This window comes from Carassius auratus, chromosome 30 (assembly GCF_003368295.1).
Source record: "Carassius auratus strain Wakin chromosome 30, ASM336829v1, whole genome shotgun sequence".
Classification (NCBI taxonomy): domain Eukaryota; kingdom Metazoa; phylum Chordata; class Actinopteri; order Cypriniformes; family Cyprinidae; genus Carassius; species Carassius auratus.
In genome coordinates, this window is record NC_039272.1 from 25539812 (window position 1) to 25561664 (window position 21853).

Below are 21853 nucleotides of genomic sequence, written 5' to 3' on the forward strand. Positions count from 1 at the left end.
GGGTCTTCTGCTGTTGTAGCCCATCCGCCTCAAGGTTGTGTGTGTTGTGGCTTCACAAATGCTTTGCTGCATACCTCGGTTGTAACGAGTGGTTATTTCAGTCAAAGTTGCTCTTCTATCAGCTTGAATCAGTCGGCCCATTCTCCTCTGACCTCTAGCATCAACAAGGTATTTCCCCCCACAGGACTGCCGCATACTGGATGTTTTTCCCTTTTCACACCTTTCTTTGTAAACCCTAGAAATGGTTGTGCATGAAAATCCCAGTAACTGAGCAGATTGTGAAATACTCAGATGGGCCCGTCTGGCACCAACAACCATGCAACGCTCAAAATTACTTAAATCACCTTTCTTTCCCATTCTGACGTTCAGTTTGGAGTTCAAGAGATTGTCTTGACAAGGACCACAACCCTAAATGTATTGAAGCAGCTGGCATGTGATTGGTTGATTAGATAATTGCATTAATGAGAAATTGAACAGGTGTTCCTAATAATCCTTTAGGTGAGTGTACCGTATTTTTCGGACTATAAGTCGCACTGGACTATAAGTCTCATTTATTTAGAACCAAGAGAAAACATTATCAGACCATGACCAGCCAAACTATGAAAAAAAGTGCGACATAGTCCGGAAAATACGGTATATATATATATATATATATATATATATATATATATATATATATATATATATATACACACACACACACACACACACACACACACACACACACACACACATAAACCTACAAAGAAAACAAGTGGATAGAATATATAAATAAAATAATTGTTGTTGTTGTTGTTTTAAAAAAACAAAAGATATATAGATAAAGTAGAATTTAAATAAAATAGAATAAAAAGTGCTAGAGATAGAGGGTCAAATAAAGATGGAACAGATGTGTTTTTAGTCGTTTCTTGAAGATGGCACTCAGTTGCTCGGATTGAGTTGGGCAGGTCATTCCACCAGTAGTGTATAGTTAATGAAAAAGTCTGTGAAAGTGATTTTGTGCCTCTTTGAAATGGCACAATAATGTGCTGTTCACTTGCAGAACAGAAGCTTCTAGAGGACACATAACTCTGAAGTAATGAATTTAGGTAAATGGGTGCAAAACCAGTGGTGGTTCTGTAGGCAAACATTAATGTCTTGAATTTTATGGGAGCAGCTACTGGTAGCCAGTGCAAATTCATACCATATGAACAGGGTTGGGCAATGTCTATAGTAGGGGTCGACCGATTATCGGAGCAGATGTTAAGCATTCTTATGATTATCAGTAATTTGCTAAATTGATTCGCCGATAAAATAACTAAATTTTGAAATGCGCTATTTGGCTCTTATCCAGCCTGTCAGAACTCACCACTCCATGTATTAAAGCAGTCTCTGCCCACCGCTCATCTGATTTGTTGGGAGTCACGAGTCCAATGCAGAATTCACTCTCACTTTAAAAGTGCTTGCTAACTGGAGCTGCTTCAGTGATCATGCATCAGTTTTCTCTCAAAGGTAAGGAATCTGCAGACGTTGCTTAAGTTGTAATAAATCACAACCCAATAATAATAATAATAATAATAATTCCTTACATTTATATAGTGCTTTTCTAGGCACTCAAAGCGTTTTACATAGTCAGGGGGTATCTCCTCATCCACCACCAGTGTGCAGCATCCACCTGGATGATGTGACGGCAGCCATAGTGCGCCAGAACGCCCACCACACACCAGCTTACTGGTGGAGAGGAGACAGAGTGTTGAAGCCATAGGCAGAAATGGGAATTGTTAGAGGCCATGATGGTCAGAGGCCAATGGGCAAATTTAGCCAGGATGCCGAGGTCACACCTCTATTCTTTTCGAAAGACATCCTGGGATTTTTACAGACCACAGAGAGTGAGGACCTCAGTTTAACATTTCATCCGAAGGATGGTGCTTGTTGACAGAATAGTGTCGTATAATTATGAGCCGCCAAGGCGAGAGAGGGGTCAGGCAGAGTTAAGGGGAAGAGTGTATAGACAGAGGAGAGAGACAGAGTTGTGGTGTGAGGAGAATAGGTGGAATGACCACAGATTATAGCTACTTGTGTTTAAAGTCGTCTCCATGTTTATCACATTGCAGTATCTTTAAGAAATCACATTTAGCAATATTGCTGTCGACTTTGTTGTTTTTCAAGCATCCATGTAGATTGTCACCATTTTATAGTAATAACTAGGCAATAACCCTGAACATATCCCTGAACCTGTAGTTAGCTTATATTACCAGTACTTCTAGAAATGTTTGCAAATTTTTTCTCACATACCTTCATGTAGTTCTTTCCGTAGTTTCTCTGCGTCTTCTTGAAGGACAGATTTCTGGGTGTTGAGGACAGCTACATACATCTCCAAGTCTGTACGGCATGATTTCTCAGCCTCCAGGACATGATTGAGCTCCTTCACCTGGGAATTAACCAAGAAAAATGTTCAAACTTTGTTTTAGCACCCATCAAGTAGAAGCACCCATAAATAGAGACAACCTTTACACCTCAAAGTCAAACAGCTGACTTAAAATGAACATTTCATGTTTTTAAAATAAACTGGCAGACTCCTCTACGACTGAGATGGCTGCTGGATCATTGACTTCTAAGTTTTATGAGACTCAGCTGATTTATGACTCATTCCTAAGGCCAAAACGTTATCAAAGTCATAATCATAACTAACACCTGAAATGTTACACATATCATATTCACAGTTCAATCACTTGGCCAGGTGTGAATTTTTCTATTCAAGAGGTCACGATAACCACAAGTAAGGAACTAAATGAGTCACATCTAATAATATATCTGAACAAAACAGTCTGGCTCTCAGTTCCATTTTTTGATGCACGACTAACCTTCGCTGCCTCAAGTTCCTTTACTCGATCTTCTGAACTTGACAGTTTGGCCTTCAGCGCTGCAATCTCACTCTCCATTGGCATCACCACCGAGCGTAGCTTCTCTGCGTCCTCCTGAGCCTAGATTAATACAAACCCCAAGTGGCTAAACACACCCAGTACTAACACTCTGGCTTTGAGTCACGATTCAGAGAAAATTGCTTTCTTATCTTTTTCACAGTTCAGGGAAGTAAAATGCTAAAAAGTAGTCAAATCAAAAAGCGAATCGGACCTTCTTCATCTCGTTCTCTAAGTTCTCCTCCTCCTGTCCCTCAGAGAGACGTCGGCGGAGCTCAGCCATCTCTCGCTCCATCCCGTCGCGGTACTGTGCCCACTGAGCGCGCTCCTGCTCCAGCTTCTGCTGGAACTGCAACTTAACTTCCCGCTCTGCATCTGAACACGCACGTCAAGATAAGGATTTATACATCAAACGCGAAGCCTCAGAAACACATTTTACATTCACTGAATGTAGAAATCTTGCTAATCCTTCCTTGTCCAAATAGGGTTTATTTATGACGCTTACGATTTAACAAGGCTTATGCTAAATCTGGACTCGAAGACGCACTGCAGATTTCGGTCTGCACTTCTGTCTCAACACATCATGTGTCCCATGAATGTTAATTTATTAAATATATTGGATAATATAAAAATATATTCAGCGACCAACGTGTGTAAAGTGCATTTAACTGGATCTAGATTGATTATCGTATGTTCACCAATGTTTAGGTATTTGGTTTACTGATAAATGGCCAAACAACTCTTTAAAGTGTATTCAGGTACATCATTTAAAACAAACTCTTATGATCACCAAGGCTGCATTTATCTGATCAAAAATACAGTTAAAAACAGTAATATTGCGAAATAGTATTACAATTTTATAAGTCTTGTAATATATTTTAAGATATATTTTATTGCTGTAATGACAAAGCTTAAACTTAAACTTTTAAAACTGCTGAAATTAAATAAAATATTAATAATAGACAAACAATAGACAACAAATAGAAATTCTGTCCTGGCAACTAAATATTTGGAGGCACTAAAATTACTAACTGGAAACAAATAAAAACTGACAAAAAAAAAACAACAACAAAAAAACAAAGACAACATTACAAACAAATTGTAAAAATGACAATAAATGGTGCCATTTAGAAAGTACTTAACAGCTTAATTTTTTGCTATTTAACCCATGGCTACCTCTAAAAAGCAGTGTTGTGATGGCATTGAAGATTGCTATTTTTTAATTTGTTTGCTTTAAAAAAGGTTTGACTTTTTATTATTACTCAAAGCAACATTAGTCTTGTCATACAGCAATTCAGTCACCTTCAGAATAGAGATTAATGATTTAGTTACCGTATCAAACCGCAGAAGTAGAACAATAAATAAAAAGCAGTTCTGCATTTCGGTTACCAGATGTTTTAGCATAAAAATAATCAATATCTTGTTACCTTTCATGATAGCCTGCAGTGACACCACCTCCTCCTGCCACTGCTGCTTGACCTGGTCGATGGCTTCCTGTTTTGTGCTCTCAGAGACGGTGGCCACCGCTTTGATGGTCTCCATCTCTGCTTTAGCCTCCTCCAGCTGCTTCTGCACACTGCTCAGCTCTGCCTGGGCCTTCTCCAGTACAGCAGCCTGCCTCTTCAGCGCCTCTGAGATATTTACAGGACAAGAACTATATAAGGTGTATGTGGAGGAAGGAACCAACAGCTTCAGTTCTGTAAGGCCACCAGCATTTGCTTCACTATGACAGCATGTCCACTATGACGTTTCATTAACTTTGACTAATAACTGAATTACTCCGATTGCAGTATAAACGGAGCCTAGTGTTCAGATCCCTGGTAACCCTGTTAGAAAAGTATTGAAATGTATCTGGCTTAGTGGTTTCATCCTGCCCCAGGAGAGATTCACTGGGAAATAAAGATCCATGACGACTTTTTGTTCAGTCCACTGTATCTGTGTGTGCATCTAGGCACAATGTGTAATCGATGCGTTACAGGTTTATTGAAAGAGTTTGTTTTCCTTTTTAAAACTGCATGCGATGAACTACACTTCTGCTACACATGTCAACTAAAGAACAAATAAATCAAATAAATAAGTCAAGCAAGCAAACAAGCCATTTTCTTTATTAATGAACTAAAACTAAAACAAACTAATCTCTTTCTTCTTTCAAATCTTTTTTTTTCTCTGTATCTTACTGGTCCATCAGCAAATCCTGCAAACCATACATTACCTTCTTTAGACAGATAGAGTTCCTTAAACTTGGCGCGCTTCTGATTGAACTCCATCTCCAGCTGTTGTTTGAGCTTCAGGAAGTCTGCTCGATCCTGCTCCTGCTGCAGAACCCCTGCTGGAGCAATCAAACATCAATCAGCGCCACACAGCAGGGCTGCACGATATATCGTCTTAGCTTCGATATCGCCATGTGCTCATCCACGACAGTCACATCATTTGTTTATTTTCTATGCGGATTTATTCACCCCAATCACTGACATTTTTTTTTTCCAAATAGAGCCCTTCAAGTCATCTGGTGATTTATTTATTTTTTCAAAATATCACATTGTAAGTTTTTTCCAATATCATGCAGTCACAAAAATCTACCTCATAAAAGGCAGTTTGGCTCACTCACAAGTAAAATATGGGTCAATGATGCATGACCAAGCATATACAAGTTTAGGCCAAAACATTTTTTATCAAAAATAGCTTACTTTCTCTTCAGTTCTCCAGTTCTCATGTTTGAGTTTTATTTTATTTGATTCTCATTTAAATAAAAGTCACTTCACTCACTCACATTGACTAATCAAACATGTCACAGCCCTCTTTTGCTATTTGGACCTTTACATAAACTACTTCGACTTCTTACTGAGGTTCGGAGGCTTTTATAGTGTTACAAAATATCATGTCAAAGACAACTACTATTATGACCCCCAGATGACATTTTAGACCTTACAATTACATTTAAAAATAATAATAATAATAATATAATAATAAATAAAATAAAAATGAATATACAGGAACACATCTATTGATAGAAAGGACTATATGATGTTATTCTCTATCTATATTCTTCAGCAGCACTGATGCTTGATTGAATCAGAGCCACAGATGATGAGAATAAAGCTTCAGCTTGATTAATAGACGTTAAGCCAGCTGGCAGGTTCATTCATTTAACCTATGAAAAAAAATAAAAAAAAACCCTTTCTTAACTGAAGATCATAACATCATTCTAGACAAGCAGTATTTCATCAAAGTACACAAGTACAGACAGGCCAAGTCCAAACCAGTGCAATCACACATCAGTCAACTCCGAATATGTCATGATAGATCATACATCTCTATTGCTGGTTTTTACTTTAATTAGGTCTAAATACAAGTTTTTTACAAATGCACATGCATTAAAAAGTGCAGCAAAGGATGACTGTAAACCCCAAAAAAACCAAGGGCCTTCAGGGATGACAGATTGGAGTCCTGAATGGGTCCATTTTTGGAGACCCGCGCCCGCCTGTACCCGCAAAGTTCAGCACCAGATCTGACCCGTCACCCGTGATAATATAAAAAATACAATGCACACCCTCCCAGACCTGTTAATATTTGGCCCGTTATAAATCACAGTCCTAAAATCTTCCAATTAAAGTGCTTTCTTTTTTTATCTCGCACCTCTCTCAACATCACGACAGTGTCATTAATGTGCTAATGAAACGAAAGTGCGCTTTGTTTTGCGCCATTCAAGTAGTCTACCATCAGCAACTAAATAGGCTATGGAACCTGGTAACTATACGCAAATAGACCTATTAAAAAAAATAAAAAATACAACCTGAGCCTGTCGATCACAAGCTATGCATTTACTTTTCCAGCTGTGGAAAAGTCTCTCTTACTCGCGGCGCTCGAGAAGCATCAACAAGTCGCACTGTCGCAGTGGTGGTGACGTGATGGGTCAAATTTCATATCATTGTTGCATATGTGTAATTGTAATTTAGACATACAAATATTGCACATATTTTTCATCCGCGCTACTACCAGCCCACAAGGAGTTAATTATCTGCCCGCATCCTCATCCGTGAATTTTAGGAATGTCAAAATCCACCCGTTTCAGACACTTTTATGCAGGTATCCGTGGGTACCCAACCGTTGCAGGACTCTATGACAGATGGCTATGTTATGAACTTAACCTACAACCAAAATGTAGCTCAACTGGACAGAAGCAGCACGTGCATAGACTTAAAAACTGAAAACAACGGTTTCCATAAAATGTTATTTGAGTCATACCTGATAACAATAAAGGAATACTTCACACATACACACACACACAGAGAACATTTGCTCACTATCAGGCCATCAAAAATAAAGATTAATTAGATTCTTCATTAATGACAGATTTGAAGTAATTTAGCATTACATTACTTTCTCATCAATGGATCCTCTGCAGTGAAAGGGAGTCCAAACACCTGATAAAAACATGATAATCCACAAGTAATCATCATAACTCCAGAACAACAACTAAAGTCTAGTTAGTGGGGAAAAAAACGGAGTGTTTGTCATCTTTATAAAGCATGTATGTAAAATTACATTTTACAAGACATTTTAAGTAACTTTTAAATCATTGCTTGTAGCTAAAACACAAGTCATCTATAATATTAAACAAAAACGGTTTACAAAAGTGAAAACAGTCCAAAACAGTTGTAAATAAATATTAAGGATGGATTTGGATGTGAGAAGAAAACGTTGGATGGACTTTTCCACTGACTGAAGCGTTATTATGAATTATGCATATTGTCCAGAGGCAAGTGTTTAAACTCTATTCAGGAGCAGCCATTCACTGCAGAGGATTCAATGCTGAGAAAGTGATGTAACGCTACATTTTCCCAAAACTGTTCAAGAAACAAACTCATCTACATATTGTGGCCAGAAGGTCAACTAATTTTGGTGAACTATTTCTTTAATACATTGCCAGGGGTGTATTTACTAACTACACAAAAGACAAAATTGCAGCATGCAAATCATATCATCTGAACAACATTACAAACAAAACAACATCACATGATAAAAAGACTAAAATAAAACCCTGTGTGTGCTGATACTCTTAAACACTGTCAGTATGCAGCTGTCATCTGCTGATCACATTGGATGCAACATCATCAGGTTGACCATACCATAAACACGCTTTAGTGTACTTAAAGACCAGCATATCCAATGCTTCGTGCAAGATGGGTTCAGTCAAAGCATATCAAGCATTAAAGCATCACATGAGAGTGTTTTAATAAATATGTAAATAGAGGTTTATCTGTCAGCCGGTTGACCGTTGCTCGCTAATCCATGGACGAACAGGCCGCTTGCTTTCAACGAGCACAGCTAAATCAGCACGATAAACATCTCTTTGAGGTGAAAGAAGCTTACCGTCTTGTTGAGGCGGCCGAGTGGGTCCCGAGGCCTGCTCGGCCATGGTTTCCCGGGGCTGAGTTTAGAAAAGCGGCTCTCTGAAGGAAAGCAAGGAGCGCCCAACAGAATAGGCTACTAATAGACACTGTGCAACGTCATGTAGAAATAACACGACCTGAGCATGCGCGCACCGAATGGGCGGAGCTGTCTTCAGTATTAATAAATAACACAGAAAGACTTGAATTTGACATTCTGTTTGCGTTTCTATATTTATTTATTTGTATTTATGCTGTTTGTTTTGTATAAGTGTCTCGTTTGTTAGCCTATTCAGTAGATAGATATATGTCAAATCAATTACTGAATAATTCACTGAATATACCACAAGAATAAATGCACATAATAATAATAATAATAATAATAATAATAATAATAATAATAATAATAATAATAATAATAATAATAACAAATAAATAACTTAAAAGAGAATCAGTAAATTTTCCATGGCACCATACCACAATAAACCACAATAAATAAATAAACAATTAAATAAATACATAAATTCGTATATGGTGCCCCATAGTTGTGTCCAATGTTTCTACATTTTTCATGTAGCCTACATATTAAATGGCTTTAAATACATGCATCAAGACCTACTCACAGATGAGAACAAAACAGCATTGGATGAAGTGAATTAGAGCCCTGCAGGGGCCTCAAATATAGGCCCTAGCCTTTCTTTTTCCCCTTCCGCACAACAAAAAGCTTATACTACTGTTTCAGCTATTGAAATACCAGTAGTTCAGTTTTTTCTATATAATGGGAAATAAAGTCAATTTAGAAAAATGTTTGGAGCACTTTTTGTTCGTTAAATGTTCGTTTTTTAATGTCGCCAGCATATAACAGCTTAATATGCAGTCATTTTTGCTAATAAAGGTAAGAGTAATACCTCATTCTAAACTGTGAATGGGCTTGTTTTATTTGTGTGCACTCAGAATATCAACAAAACGTTGTGCTTTTATAAAATAAAGAAAACTAATGCTTTCTGATCTATGAGAATATAAAAATAAGGAAAAGCCTAAAACAGGCCTGGTTATAATTTGCGTTTTATTTTATATTGCCGTTCAATTAAAATTTTAAAATCAAATCATAATGCCATATATAGGCTTTGTAAAACTTTGTCCTATAATTGTATAGCTGCTTTTACAGATTTTTTTTTATGTTGCTCTGTTCTGAATACCTTAACATGTAAAGGATTTTCTGCAACACAATTTTGTATGATATGTCAATTTTTTATAAGCCTCTTTTTCTTTTCTTTTTTTACACATCATGAATTAGTTGTAAAATAGCCAACAAATTAATTTTTGTAGGCTCATATAGCACAATTTTCTGATTCTGTTTGGCATAATATTTCTATGCAGAAATTGAATTTGGCATGCAAAAGACTGATAAAATCATAATTAATGGCATGGCTGGTTCAGGTACTCACAGTGCGTAGAGCTGTAACACCAGCGGGCGCAACGGACTCGGACGGTTGTCGTAGTAATAAACACTGTAATCAGCAACCGTTCATGTGTCAGTGCTTAATGCACAACTCCTATATAAAAAGCATGTTAGAGAGGGCACTCGACTACCTTTCACTAAAACTTAGTGCCCAGACTCACTATTACATTTTATTTGGATTGTATGTGTCTCATTGATGCTTCTAATTAGATGATATTACATTTAAAATTAAAGATTACAGTTGCTAATTTATAGATTACATAATTACATATTATTTACCATTTGGAAGTAAATTATTCATAATGTCTCAATTCACCCTAATTCTTCTTCTTTTCTTTTCTTTTTGAAATGTTCTTTAAATTGTTTCACAAACTGTTTTATTTGCCATTTTCTGACTTGATTATAGTTATTTGCTTTTCATCAGCTCACAAAACCCTTGCAGTTCTTTCAGTAATGCCAGTTTTGGAAACCTGTGTTTATGTAACAATGCATATCATGATGTTGATACCAAAAATATGGATAATATTTGTGATCAGTAATGGACTGCAATTTGTATGTATGTCTAGCACTGTCATTAATTAAAAAAATAATAAAAAAATCAACTTTTCTACAAATGAATAAGAACAAAGACCTCACTGCAGAGGTCATGCCCACAACAGCACTTAGAAACCTATATTAAAATAGTTGATGTAACAAGTGTATGCATCATAAGAAGGTGGATTCTAATAATACACGTTTGACAAACAGACCTAAGGCTTATGATGACCATAATATATAAATAAACTCTTGAATATTTCACCAAATCTTGTGGTGGCCACACCCACTATACCACAAATAAATAAACAAACAAATCCATGAGGCCACATAATATAAACATATAGAAGCACCTCTTTATAGCAGAATAGCAGAAGTTCTGTTCCTGTTTTATACCATCCCTCAGTCTCTCTCTCTCTCTCTCTCTCTCTCTCTCTCTCTCTCTCTCTCTCTCAAACTCAATTCCCCACAGCACACTAAAAAACATATTCGAAGTACAATTGACTGACAGACCACTGAGTCACACAGACTTACAGCTTATGTGGAAGGACTGGTGGGTGGAGAGAGGCTAGAAGTTCTGAAGAATTTAATCATTCATTAAAATTGCCCAGATGTACTGTAAGTGACACTTCTGTAATTGCCATTTTTTTATAGAACATGTACAAGACTGATGTGAGCTACACTGAAGACAAAGGTAATTATGTTTTTTCTTATTTTCATTTTCACAAACCCATCAACAGCCGTTACAAAACAGTTTTTTTTTAATTATGAAAAAATGTAATAAATTAAAATCAAGTGTGGATTATAAATAAATAGCAATTCCAGTGTGATTTAGAATACCGAAAATCATCACTTCAATAATATATTGGTTATTGAAGTTTGTCAATCTAAAAAGCTCCTTTATATTATTAAAACCAATCTGTTCTAGACTAACTGAGACTTGTCATGGCACTTGTATACTGTTGTTGCTCTCTTGTTGACCTGACTGCTTCTATTGTTCTCATTTGTAAGTCGCTTTGGATAAAAGCGTCTGCTAAATGATTAAATGTAAATCTAAGATCTGAGATCCATTAAGTAAATTATCTTCAATATTTTCATTGCAATAAACAATATTCCATTACAACGTTATTCATTATTTTAACATTTTGGATTGTGTGAATCTACACTTAACCAACTGAGAATGATTCGGTGAATGATGGTCTATTTTCTAATTCTGTTTGTGAAAATATTGTACATTACTAAACTCAAAAAAATACTAAACTATTAAAATAAATGAATAAAAAAATGGAGAAGGTCAGCTAAGAGGCATTATTTCGCTTCGCATAAGCCAGTGCTAATAAAAGAATGATGCAGGAAGTCAGTTGATCATGTGTAAATATAGCTTGGTCTCTTGGAGGACGAGTGTTGTGTGCTTGATAGAGCTAGAGGGGCATTGTTTATGCTATAGCGATAAATCTGAAATATTACAAATGATAACAACTGTATTCACTATCACATTTGGATTAGTTTTCTGTCATTGCATTGCTTGTCAAAACATATTAAAATAGCAAAATATTTATTGAAAGCATGTTTTGGAAGAATATTAAAACTATGTTATTAACACTTTCCACCCAGGAAACACAGCTGACTGGAAAATAAGAAACTTCATGCATGTGGCTGAACAGCGCTGAAAAGAAGAAGTAGCAGGAGTTTCAAGTAAGCATGCGTTATTTATCATAATGAGGAACAAAATATCCTGATCTAATAATGATATATCATAGAATCTAAACATATTCTATATGTTTCATTACACAGATGGAGTTTACGCATCAGTATTTCTGGGCTTTATTACTGCTGGCCATCATTCTGGTATCTCTGATGATAGTAATGATTTTCATAATCATCAACGTTTGCATCAGTAAAAGAGGTAAAATACATCTGTTCAACAGAAGTTAATTATCACACTTATTACCGCAGCAAATATAAATGATACTTCCACTGTCATTGGTTAGGAAATGGTAGTTCATTTAGTTCAGTTTAGTTCCAAATAGTTCATTATAGTTCATTTAACACTCATTTAACTTAAAAAAATAAGGAATTCACAAAAAAAAATAAAATTATAATATAAAAGGGGTTTGAACTAAATGTTTGAAACGGAAATATAGTTGTAGAAAAAAACCTTGTCAAAACCGAGTCATTTCTCGTAACTGGACTCAAAATCATAATTACTGAAAAATAGGCTTTGTGACCTCTGCCACATTTGACTAGTCATTATAATAGCAGTTTGATTGTTATATACCACTTTTGCTTGATTAATTTTATTTACCATTTTAATTACAATCATTCAATGTTTGCTTCCTCTTTTTGTAGCTGCTAGGTACAGTACACAAGCAAAACCAAATCATTACGGTGACAGAAATGTAAAACACGAGTAAGTCTGTCAAGCTTTTATAAGACAAGATGCTTACTACACAAGAATGTGTTTACAATTAATTACTTTTTTCATTACAGGAACGAACAAGTTCATCATAAAGAGCTTGAGATAGAGAAACCACCTTTACCTTCCAGAGACCAGTTCAAATCCATGGAATCTGGTCAGTTTTGTTTTTATATATTCTCATAGATCTCATTGACTTCATTCTACAGTGCCACAATGACATACCCCCTTCCTTCATTTTCTTTTAGAATAAAAAATATTCATAAAGAACATAAATAAAAATAGTTTCTTGAACTCAAGGCCATATTTATGGCTGGCTTACTCCTTAACAGTGACAAATTTATCTTTAAGCAGCTATAAATATTTAAAATTAGTGATGTCAAATGATTGATCGCATCCAAAATATTTTTGTTTACATAAGATATGTGTGTCTGCATTTATAGATACACACACATACATGTATATATTTAAGCAAAAACATGCTATGTTTATATATTCAGTATATTTATGTATAATATAAATTCAAACTATAAATATAAATATATACATCTAAATATTTTCTAAATATATGTGACCCTGGACCACAAAACCAGTCTTAAAACACTGTATGTGTCAAAATGATCCATTAAGTATGTGGTAAGTGGGATATTAAGTATTTTATTTTCCATGAAGATATTCTGTAAAGTTTCTACCATAAATATATCACAGCTACATGTATGATTGGTAATATGCATTGCTAAGAATTCATTTTGATAAAGGGGATTTTCTCAGTATTTCGATTTTTTTCACACCCTCAGATTCCAGATTTTCAAATAGTTGTATCTCGGCCAAATATCGATTTCTAACAAACCATGGGGTCACATATGCTGTATGTGTGTCTATTTATATATTCATAATAAATGTACACACTACACACACATATATTATGTAAACAAAAACTTTTATTTTGGATGTGATTCATTGATTGGCGGCACTATTTAAAATTGTCAGTTTCTTCAGGAAATCTGGTCAGAATGTTGATAGCACAAGTCCCTGTAAACATGTCCTTGCGGGGCCCATGCTGGCTTTTTGTGGGCACAGTGGACTAGGGCCAGCCCACACCAAACTTAAACAGGCCGAGTGTGGGCTTTCCATCAGCCTTGGGTTCTCTGGGGGCAGGCCAAACTAGCAGATTGTCTACATTAATCCCATGATGGCCCAGTGGGGGTCAACGTAGTTCTATTTTTTTTTTGTGTGTGTGTGTGTTTACTGTAAATCTTGTCATATAGCAGCTTTCTGGTTTTGCTCTATTTCCTTTTGGTTTGGTCACTCTACATTTTTATGGGACGTTGTTGCATTTTGTTGTGTCAGTTGTGGCCATTAGCCACTTCCTGCCCAAATGTGGACACGCAAACCCTCCTGTGTGTGTTCACTCTCCTCCTCCGGGAAGACCACATCCCTCGACTGCTGCTGTACAGTGTGAACATGAGTCTGCGGTGAGGCCAAGGCAGCCATGGGCCAGGGTTGTGGCACATAAACTGTCTGGAGCTCCGTGCTGTACATCTAGCACTCGATTACCATCACGTTTTCATCAGAACGGACAACATAACAGTGGTAGGGGTTGATAAATCACCAGAGGAGTGTGAGCTTGCGGCTGCTGTTCTCTTTGTCTTTATCGTTATAGTTTTGGTGTGGAGTGTGGACTTTGCTATTCTTTAATATTGAGAACAAATTTTAGAACTATATTTTTATCGTTATCTTTATAGTTATCGTCCTTGGTGTGAACAGGGATTTTATGTCTGGCCACTCAGCACGGCTTGCCAGTAACAGAAGCACTTCCTCAGTGTTAAACACTATCTCTGAAGGTAGGGTGCCTTCCAAGAGGTATCTTTACGCACATAAATGGAGATTTTTTTCACAAATTGGTACATATCACGGGGTGAAGACCCATATAACTGCCCAATACCATTAATTCTTGCCTTCCTGCAAGAGCGATTTTATAGTGGTCGTATGCCATCCATAATGAAAGTGTATGTGGCTGCTATGACAGCTATCACGTGGATAATCGTCCAATCGATTTGAAATGACCTGATCATATGATTTTATAAGAAGGCTGAACCCTACTTGCCCTTCCACTCTACGTCACAGGACGCCCGTTTGAACTCATATAATCAGCGAGATTTCGAGCGCTTTTTCTCAAGACAGTGCTCCTGCTCACGCTGGCCTAGGTTAAGTGAGTTGGGGACCTGTAGGTGCTGCCAATTGGTGACTTTCAGATTGCGTTTTGAATTCAGGCCTGGTGACTGCAGACTCGCCTTTAAGCCTAGAAATGGTTATGTGTCTAAAGTGCTTTTGACTGCATTTAAAGCGCAGGTCATAGTTGGGATTCATGCTCACTCCACCCGCAGGCTTGTGTCCTCATAGGCGTAGGCAAATGACATATCTATTCAGGACATTTGCATTGCGACAGGCTGGTTGTCACCCAACACTTTCGCAAGTTTTTGCAACCTAGATGTGTCATCGCTTGCTTCACATGTGCTGTCTGTGCGAGCGGTACCCACCTTTTCAGCCTCAGTTATGATTTGAGCTGGATGCTTCAGTGGTTTTGACCAGGTCGTATACACCCATGTACTGAAACGCCACAAATCCAATGCTGCTTCCTATCAGCTCATCACATTTTTATGATATAGTTCCTCACACCTTTTAGGACTTGATCAACATCATACTCTGCTTATTTGAGCACCGGTTCAGCTGTTGCATCACAACCACAGATTTATATAATGTTTTCAACTATAGATCAGTGATCGCAAAACACTAACATTTAGTTGCATTTAGTTTTTTTTTTTTTTTTTTTTAAATAAAAGCATTTCTAAGCTAACATCCTGATTAAACATTGAAGCACACTAGTGTGGTAAACAGTGCAAATTTTCGTATTTTCTAATTGACCCAAACACAACCAGAAAATTAAGACAGTGTATTTGTATGCATTTTAGACGGACTCTTTATTGATGAGGCCACCACATCACGGTCCGGTTTGAATATGGATTTAAAGAGCCTTTCGACGTGTGCCCATAGTCTGGACTATTTTTGACTGTTCCTGGTCAGGAAGAGTCTGGTGTTTGAGAGCCGTGGCTGTTTTGATTACAAGAGGTTGGATTATTCATTTGCTATCAGCCAACTGCAGCTATGGACAGTGCTTGGACATTGATATACAACAGATAACTTGACTTTCGCACACATCAACTTTCACATTTCGAAATCCTACAATGTTGCATTTTTTTGTGCTTTTGTGTATTTACATTTTTGACTATATGTAGCTTTTTTAACCTGGTTTGAACATTTTCTATTTTGTATTTAATAAATTCATTGATTTGAAATCCCTTTGACTACTGTACATTTTTGACAATATAGACATTAGTTATGGGTTGACTGCATCCATTTCAGATGAATAATAACCGTTTTCCCAAAGATTTAAGTTATAGTAGCTGAAAAGTATTTCAAGTGAAACAGATGCATTGTTGTTGATTAATAGTGCGGGCCCTGTGTGGGCCTAGGAGGGCTGAGTGAAGGCTTCCCATGCGGGGCGAGAGCTAAAGGACCAATGGTTTGCCAATGAGCAAAGTCTCAGTGCTGGCAGCCAGCTGGGGGCCCTTAGGCTAGCCCTAAGTGGGCCTGTAATGGGCCAATGCAGGCTTGTTTGCAGGGGTTGCACTCAGCTGCTTGTCAGGCTAGTGCCGTATTTACATTTTTAAAGGAATGAAAGTGAGGCAGTGAGGGCCAGAATTGCAGTACATGTACTACTATTACTTAAACCTCTTTCTAAAAAGACTTAGGCAAAAACTCCATAAAATTGTGAGTTGGCAAAAATGACACTGTCTAGTCCATCCTGCACATTTAGTCTCATTTTCATTTGTATTAAAAGGATCACCCAAAAATGAAAACTTGTCGACATTTACTCAATCATAGCCATTGACTTCCATAGGATTTTTCCAAGAAGAGCTCAGAAAAAGAGAAATGTAACCAGTTTAATTTCTTATCTGAATTTCCAGTGGATCAGGGTTATGAGGATTTGGAGCCTGCGTCAGACTATGTGGAGGTCGAGGATGAGATGAACCTTCCTGCCCCGCAGCAACCCATCTTCACTCCACACTACACCACCGTCGAGACTAAGAGTCAAGACACCGTTTCTGAGGATTATGACGACGTTGAAATCCCTGTTAACTATGACAGCGAGGACTATGATGACATAGGATAAAAGACTCAAAATCAAATACATTCCCTTCAGCTGGACATGGGCGGATCCTGAAATCAAGTTTACTTCAAGTTACTATTGTACATTATTTGAGCAAAAACAAGTTCTAATAGCATATAAACTGCAGGTGTTTTCCTTTACTTATCTAAACCGATATTTCACTTCCTATTATTAGAAACGTAATACATCTTTCAAAAACGTCATTTGATCTGTCATTTTCTGTTGTAGGAACCTACTGTATGAGACATTTGCGTGGAAGTGGTTAAGCAAGTTGGAAGTGGTTAAACATCTTCATAGGCCAATGCATTACATAGAAAACCTTTTAATGATTTGCACTGACAAATTTCATGTCTGATATAACATTGTACCTTTTTTTTATTCCAGTGAATCAAAAAGATTTTTTGGGAAAAGAAAAACAACACACAAACAAGCAGTACTCTGAAACTGATACATTTATTCTTAAAAAAAAAAGAAAACAAAACAAAAAGAAACAAGTACAATGGTGACTATCAATAGATATTTGTCTCTCACAGCTGCTCGATTTGTATTCGCTGTTGTTCAGGGCAGCAACAGCAACATATCAAACGTCAGTTGTTATTGTTTTTTTTAAACCCATGCCCACAGTCAGAGGAGCGTTAGGGGTCTTGCAGACATTTCGAGGCGTATGATTTCCGTGCACACAAACTACAAGTCTCCCTCTTGCTCGGTGGAGCTCCTGTTCTTTTGTACACGAGAGAAACAAGTCGAGAAAAAGAAGATTTTCTTTCTCTTGCTCTCAGAGATGTCCATTAAGTGGCAGGCACAGGGGGCTGAGACTAGCCTCCTAGTCTCTGACCCTCACCCCAGGCAAAGCCTCCTGGACGCTCCTCAGGGAGAGGGTTGTAGTCGGCATCTTCCTCTGGTGTGTCAAACAGCATCTTACTGGAGAAGTAGAAAGAAGGGGCGTTTTACTTCAAAGCAAAGACTAAAGTATTATCTAGAAGATTTAAATATGGGTTACTGAGGGTGTGGCAAAACTTTGGGCTTGGTAGTTTTTTAATGTTTTGAAATAAGTCTATATATAGACAAAATATTTATATAAAATAAAACAGTGGAAATATTACTACTATTTAAAATAACTAATTTAAATACATTTTAGCATGCTATGTAATCCTGATTTCTGAAAAAAAAAAAAATATATATATATACAAGTATACAAGACATGAGACATTAGCACTCACAGGATGGAGGGAGTCCTCAGCCATCTGCTACCACCTGGTTGGTTGGGAAACACATCCTCCAAAAAGTAGTACACATGTCCCACTGCGATGCCTTTAATGGAAAGACAGAACATATTGAACACCAACAACAGATGAATTCATTATTATTTCAAATAAAATTCAAATGACAAATAGTAATGAACCAAACTGGACTAATTTATTGTCAATGCAAGTATCAGCACAAGCCTTTACCTAAAAGATCCACAATGATGGAGTTCCCCAGCAGCAGGGAGAATCCCATGAGCACCCACGGGAGGAAGGGGGCCTGGAAATTCAGAAGGCCGAAGAAATTCATGCGCACGTTTGGGTTCCTCCTGCTCCAGATGTACACGAGCATGATGGTGAAAGCCTGACCTAAAAACACAAGATTCACAAACGTGCCAAAAATCTGCACAGACATTAAGAAAATCACAAGCGCTATCTGAGCAGATGTAAGATGGAATGCATGTTATACATCTTGAAATCTTTAAGTGCTTATATGTTTTATTGGGTTTTTTGTTTTTAGCTAATTGGATATTTTTGCCTGTTTTAAATGTTGTTTCTACAAGACGTCTCACATGATTTTATTAAATATAGTATAAGGTCAAACATCATTCATTATTAATTAATCAGCTTCTACAGTATATTTGTCTACATATTGAGGTTAGAGTGAGAGGTGACTCATCTTCCTCTTCTTTTCTTCCCAAGGTAGCACAAAACTATCATTTCATTCTGTGAGCTTCTCAATAGACAGGATGATGATCTAAAGCATATTACACAATTATATGTTAATAGAAACCTGCCTGAGTTGGAACATTGCCTTCAATGCTATATGTATGATCAGTATTTATTTTTATACTGTATTTTTATTTATAAGTGTGCCCTTTTATTTATACTTTTTTCCTTCCCTATTTATGTAATCCATTTTTCTTACATTATATTTTTGGACTTTTTTCAATATTTTGTACTCTTTTAATTAACTTCATATCTCAAATGATTAGAAACTTGTCTATTTATTTGTTTATGCTTTTTATAGGCAAGTCGTTTAGATTTTAATGCCATGTCAGAAGCTCAGGCTATTCTCATGTAAGGTCTGTGTGTGTGTGTGCGCATACACACACACACACACACACACACACAATACAAGTCAAAAGATTTTGAGCAGTAAGATTTTTAATGCTTTAATGTTTAATGTCTCTTTTGCTCACCAAGCGTGATCCAAAGTACAGCAAAAACAGTAACATTTTATATATTTTTACTATTTAAAATAACTTTTCGATTCAAAATTATTTTTTTATGTAATTTATTCCTGTAATACCAAAGCTGAATTTTTTGCATCATCACTTCAGTCACACGATCCTTCAGAAAAAATTCTAACATACTGATTTGCTGCTCAAAAATTTATTATTATTATGTTGAAAACAGCTCGGTAGAATTTTTTCATGTTTCTTTGATGAATAGAGAGTTCAGAAGAACAGCATTTATCTGAAATAGAAATATTTCTGTAACATTTTAAATGTCTTTATCATCAATTTAAAGCGTCATTGCTCAATAAAATTCTATAATAAAAATGATATACATCTAAGACTCCAAGCCTTTGAATGGTTTGATCGGGTTGATCCAAAATGAGCGGGTGCCTGCGGTCTCCCACGGTTATGAGTCATCCAAAAATATTTTTAATGATATTCGGGTTGCGGTCGGTCGGGTCGTTTAAAATAAAGATGCAATTAAACCTGTACGTTGTACTGTACAGCAATTTTACCCTTTGTCCCGCCTCACGCAAACTGAGCATTTGTCCCACTTTTTAATTTGACCCTGCCTAATAAAAACACAGATACGTCCATAGGAGTAATGTTAACTTATGTCAATCTCAATTTGGAGAGCACACGCGCTGTTAGGTCAGGTTAAGCAGTCATGGCCAGTATGGCCACGAAAAAGAGAAGATGCACTTTTAATAGCGAATGGACCGCAACATACTCTTGGTTAAGACCTGTAGATAGCGAAGCAGAGAGAGCTTTTTGCATTTTATGCAAAAGCAGTTTTTCTGTGGGACATGGTGGAGAATACGACGTTAAGTGACATGGTGCATGCGAGTAGGCTACCACGGACAAAAGCGCATCATCAAGAAACATCTAAATCAGTGCAATCGTTTTTCAATAAACCAAATGACCCACAGGCTGACAGAGTTTGGGCAGCAGAAGTGACGAGCATTTATCATGCCGTACATCACACTCATTCATATCGCTCTACCGACTGCAGTAACAAGTTAGCCCAAGTCATTTTTCCAGATTCTGAAATAGCCAAGAAAAAAGCTGTAGAAACTTTGGGTGATATTTTGGGTCAGGTAGAGTCTTTATCTTTTAGTTGGTGGGTTTAAAAAGTAATATAGGCAATATATTACAGAAAGCTTGAAATGTCTACTTTATACGAAAATTTTCAAACCAAAATAAATAGTCTACTCTCTGATTATATAATCCATATGGCGAGTCCTCATCGTCAACTTCATCTTAGCAGCGACACAGAAAACACCTGTTTATTACTAAACAAATAAATGTCTCCTTGCTAATTTAGACACATTCATAATCATTACTTTATCCGGTTCTTAGTGGCAAGCCTGATTTAAGTAATTAAATTAATATAAAGGGATGACGCATTTACTAAATTATTTATTAAAAAATGCTGTTCAGGAAGCGGATCGGGTACAATATTTTCTTTTTTTGCTATCCGATTAGCGGGCGGGTTAGTTGAAAACATCGGTCAGGTACGGGTTGTTTATACATTGACCCGACATCACTGAGAGATATATAAAACGTTTGAATGTTTTACATTTGAAAAAGTCCTTAAGAAAGTTAAAGTAAAACTGACTAAGCAAATCATTTCTCTGATCTGATCTGCTATACAGATAAATAAAATGAGTGCTTCTCTTTTGAGAAAATGTGAAGGATACAGTCATGAGAAGGCCACCGAAGAGGAACATAAAGACAAAGTCAGCAGTTCTCCCTCTGAAGGAGCCCTCCTCCAGCATCCGACAGTATCGGTACCTGTGAGACTCCAGTTAAGGACTGAACATACCTTCAGACACCATCCCTCAATGTACTGCTAAATGTACAATCAACTATGAATATATTATTATAATCACAAGGATACAAAAATATCATGTTGAATAAGAAGTTGAACCCAACCGGACCAAAAAACAAAAAGTTGGTTATTAGCCGCCATACCTATGAACACACACACAAAAAATTATTTAGGATCACATGCTGCAATATTAACACTATAAAGCCTACTGTATACATCCTATACATATTCTACTATATGCCTTCTGTCATCTGAATTACAAGTTATTTACTTATTTTTTTATTTTTAAGTAAAAGGCCTTTCAGTGTGATTCTAAAAAATAATACCTTTAGGTTGTGATGTTTTTCAAAGACACACTTATTTTGACACTTACCTGGTAATTCTTCAATATTAAATCTGGGTTGAAGTAAAGCTGGAAAGGTGTGATGAGCTCTAATTGCTGTGGACAGGAAGTAAACACTATAATCAGATACAAATGACATGTTGCAGATAAACAAACAGCGTTTAATCACATTTTAATCACATGCTCCACTACAATAATATCTGAAATCAAAAGCAAATTCACTTTGATCAGCTCGCTTGAGGTTTAACTGTGAATGATGGT

The 21853-nt window shown here is 36.6% G+C and overlaps 3 protein-coding genes across 8 annotated transcripts in view; 1 reads left to right on the plus strand and 2 right to left on the minus strand.

Moving 5' to 3' along the window:
* LOC113049772 (rab GTPase-binding effector protein 1-like) overlaps window positions 1–8421 on the minus strand; it is a 30301-nt gene extending 21880 nt beyond the window's left edge. For 2 of the 4 annotated variants that reach the window (XM_026212397.1, XM_026212395.1), the window contains exons 1-6: window positions 8274–8421; window positions 5113–5229; window positions 4328–4531; window positions 3115–3275; window positions 2844–2963; window positions 2275–2410 (exon numbers count right to left, since the gene is read on the minus strand). In XM_026212397.1, the coding sequence (XP_026068182.1) occupies window positions 2275–2410; window positions 2844–2963; window positions 3115–3275; window positions 4328–4531; window positions 5113–5229; window positions 8274–8319 (784 nt within the window). In that variant the 5' untranslated portion in view covers window positions 8320–8421. The remainder of the gene's footprint in view (window positions 1–2274; window positions 2411–2843; window positions 2964–3114; window positions 3276–4327; window positions 4532–5112; window positions 5230–8273) is intronic. The other 2 variants (XM_026212396.1, XM_026212398.1) reach the window with 2 other exon arrangements.
* A 2289-nt stretch (window positions 8422–10710) lies between these two features.
* Window positions 10711–17419, plus strand: LOC113049779 (uncharacterized). Of its 3 annotated transcripts, none has more exons than XM_026212406.1 (7): window positions 10711–10839; window positions 10941–10980; window positions 11901–11981; window positions 12081–12192; window positions 12636–12696; window positions 12777–12859; window positions 16731–17419. In XM_026212406.1, the coding sequence occupies exons 4-7, from the start codon at window positions 12081–12083 to the stop codon at window positions 16934–16936; spliced, it is 462 nt and encodes a 153-aa protein (XP_026068191.1). In that variant the 5' UTR covers window positions 10711–10839; window positions 10941–10980; window positions 11901–11981; the 3' UTR covers window positions 16937–17419. The 3 variants fall into 3 exon arrangements, 2 of the variants coding, with proteins under 2 accessions (XP_026068191.1, XP_026068192.1); XR_003276645.1 differs by lacking the exon at window positions 16731–17419 and adding an exon at window positions 15675–16061 and having other exon boundaries at window positions 10716–10839; XM_026212407.1 differs by having other exon boundaries at window positions 10711–10980.
* LOC113049776 (derlin-2) overlaps window positions 17368–21853 on the minus strand; it is a 35927-nt gene continuing 31441 nt past the window's right edge. The window contains exons 3-8 of the mRNA XM_026212403.1: window positions 21623–21688; window positions 21319–21392; window positions 21119–21212; window positions 18385–18580; window positions 18154–18244; window positions 17368–17854 (exon numbers count right to left, since the gene is read on the minus strand). Coding sequence (XP_026068188.1) covers window positions 17749–17854; window positions 18154–18244; window positions 18385–18580; window positions 21119–21212; window positions 21319–21392; window positions 21623–21688 — 627 coding nt within the window. The 3' untranslated portion in view covers window positions 17368–17748. The remainder of the gene's footprint in view (window positions 17855–18153; window positions 18245–18384; window positions 18581–21118; window positions 21213–21318; window positions 21393–21622; window positions 21689–21853) is intronic.

What these genes read in the sequence shown, in the direction of transcription:
- LOC113049779 (XM_026212407.1), top strand. Translation starts at nt 12,081, where the DNA reads ATGGAGTTTACGCATCAGTATTTCTGGGCTTTATTACTGCTGGCCATC. An exon ending in CGTTTGCATCAGTAAAAGAG is followed by an intron (nt 12,193 to 12,635) that starts GTAAAATACATC and finishes CTCTTTTTGTAG; the next exon opens with CTGCTAGGTACAGTACACAA. An exon ending in GTTCAAATCCATGGAATCTG is followed by an intron (nt 12,860 to 16,730) that starts GTCAGTTTTGTT and finishes CTGAATTTCCAG; the next exon opens with TGGATCAGGGTTATGAGGAT.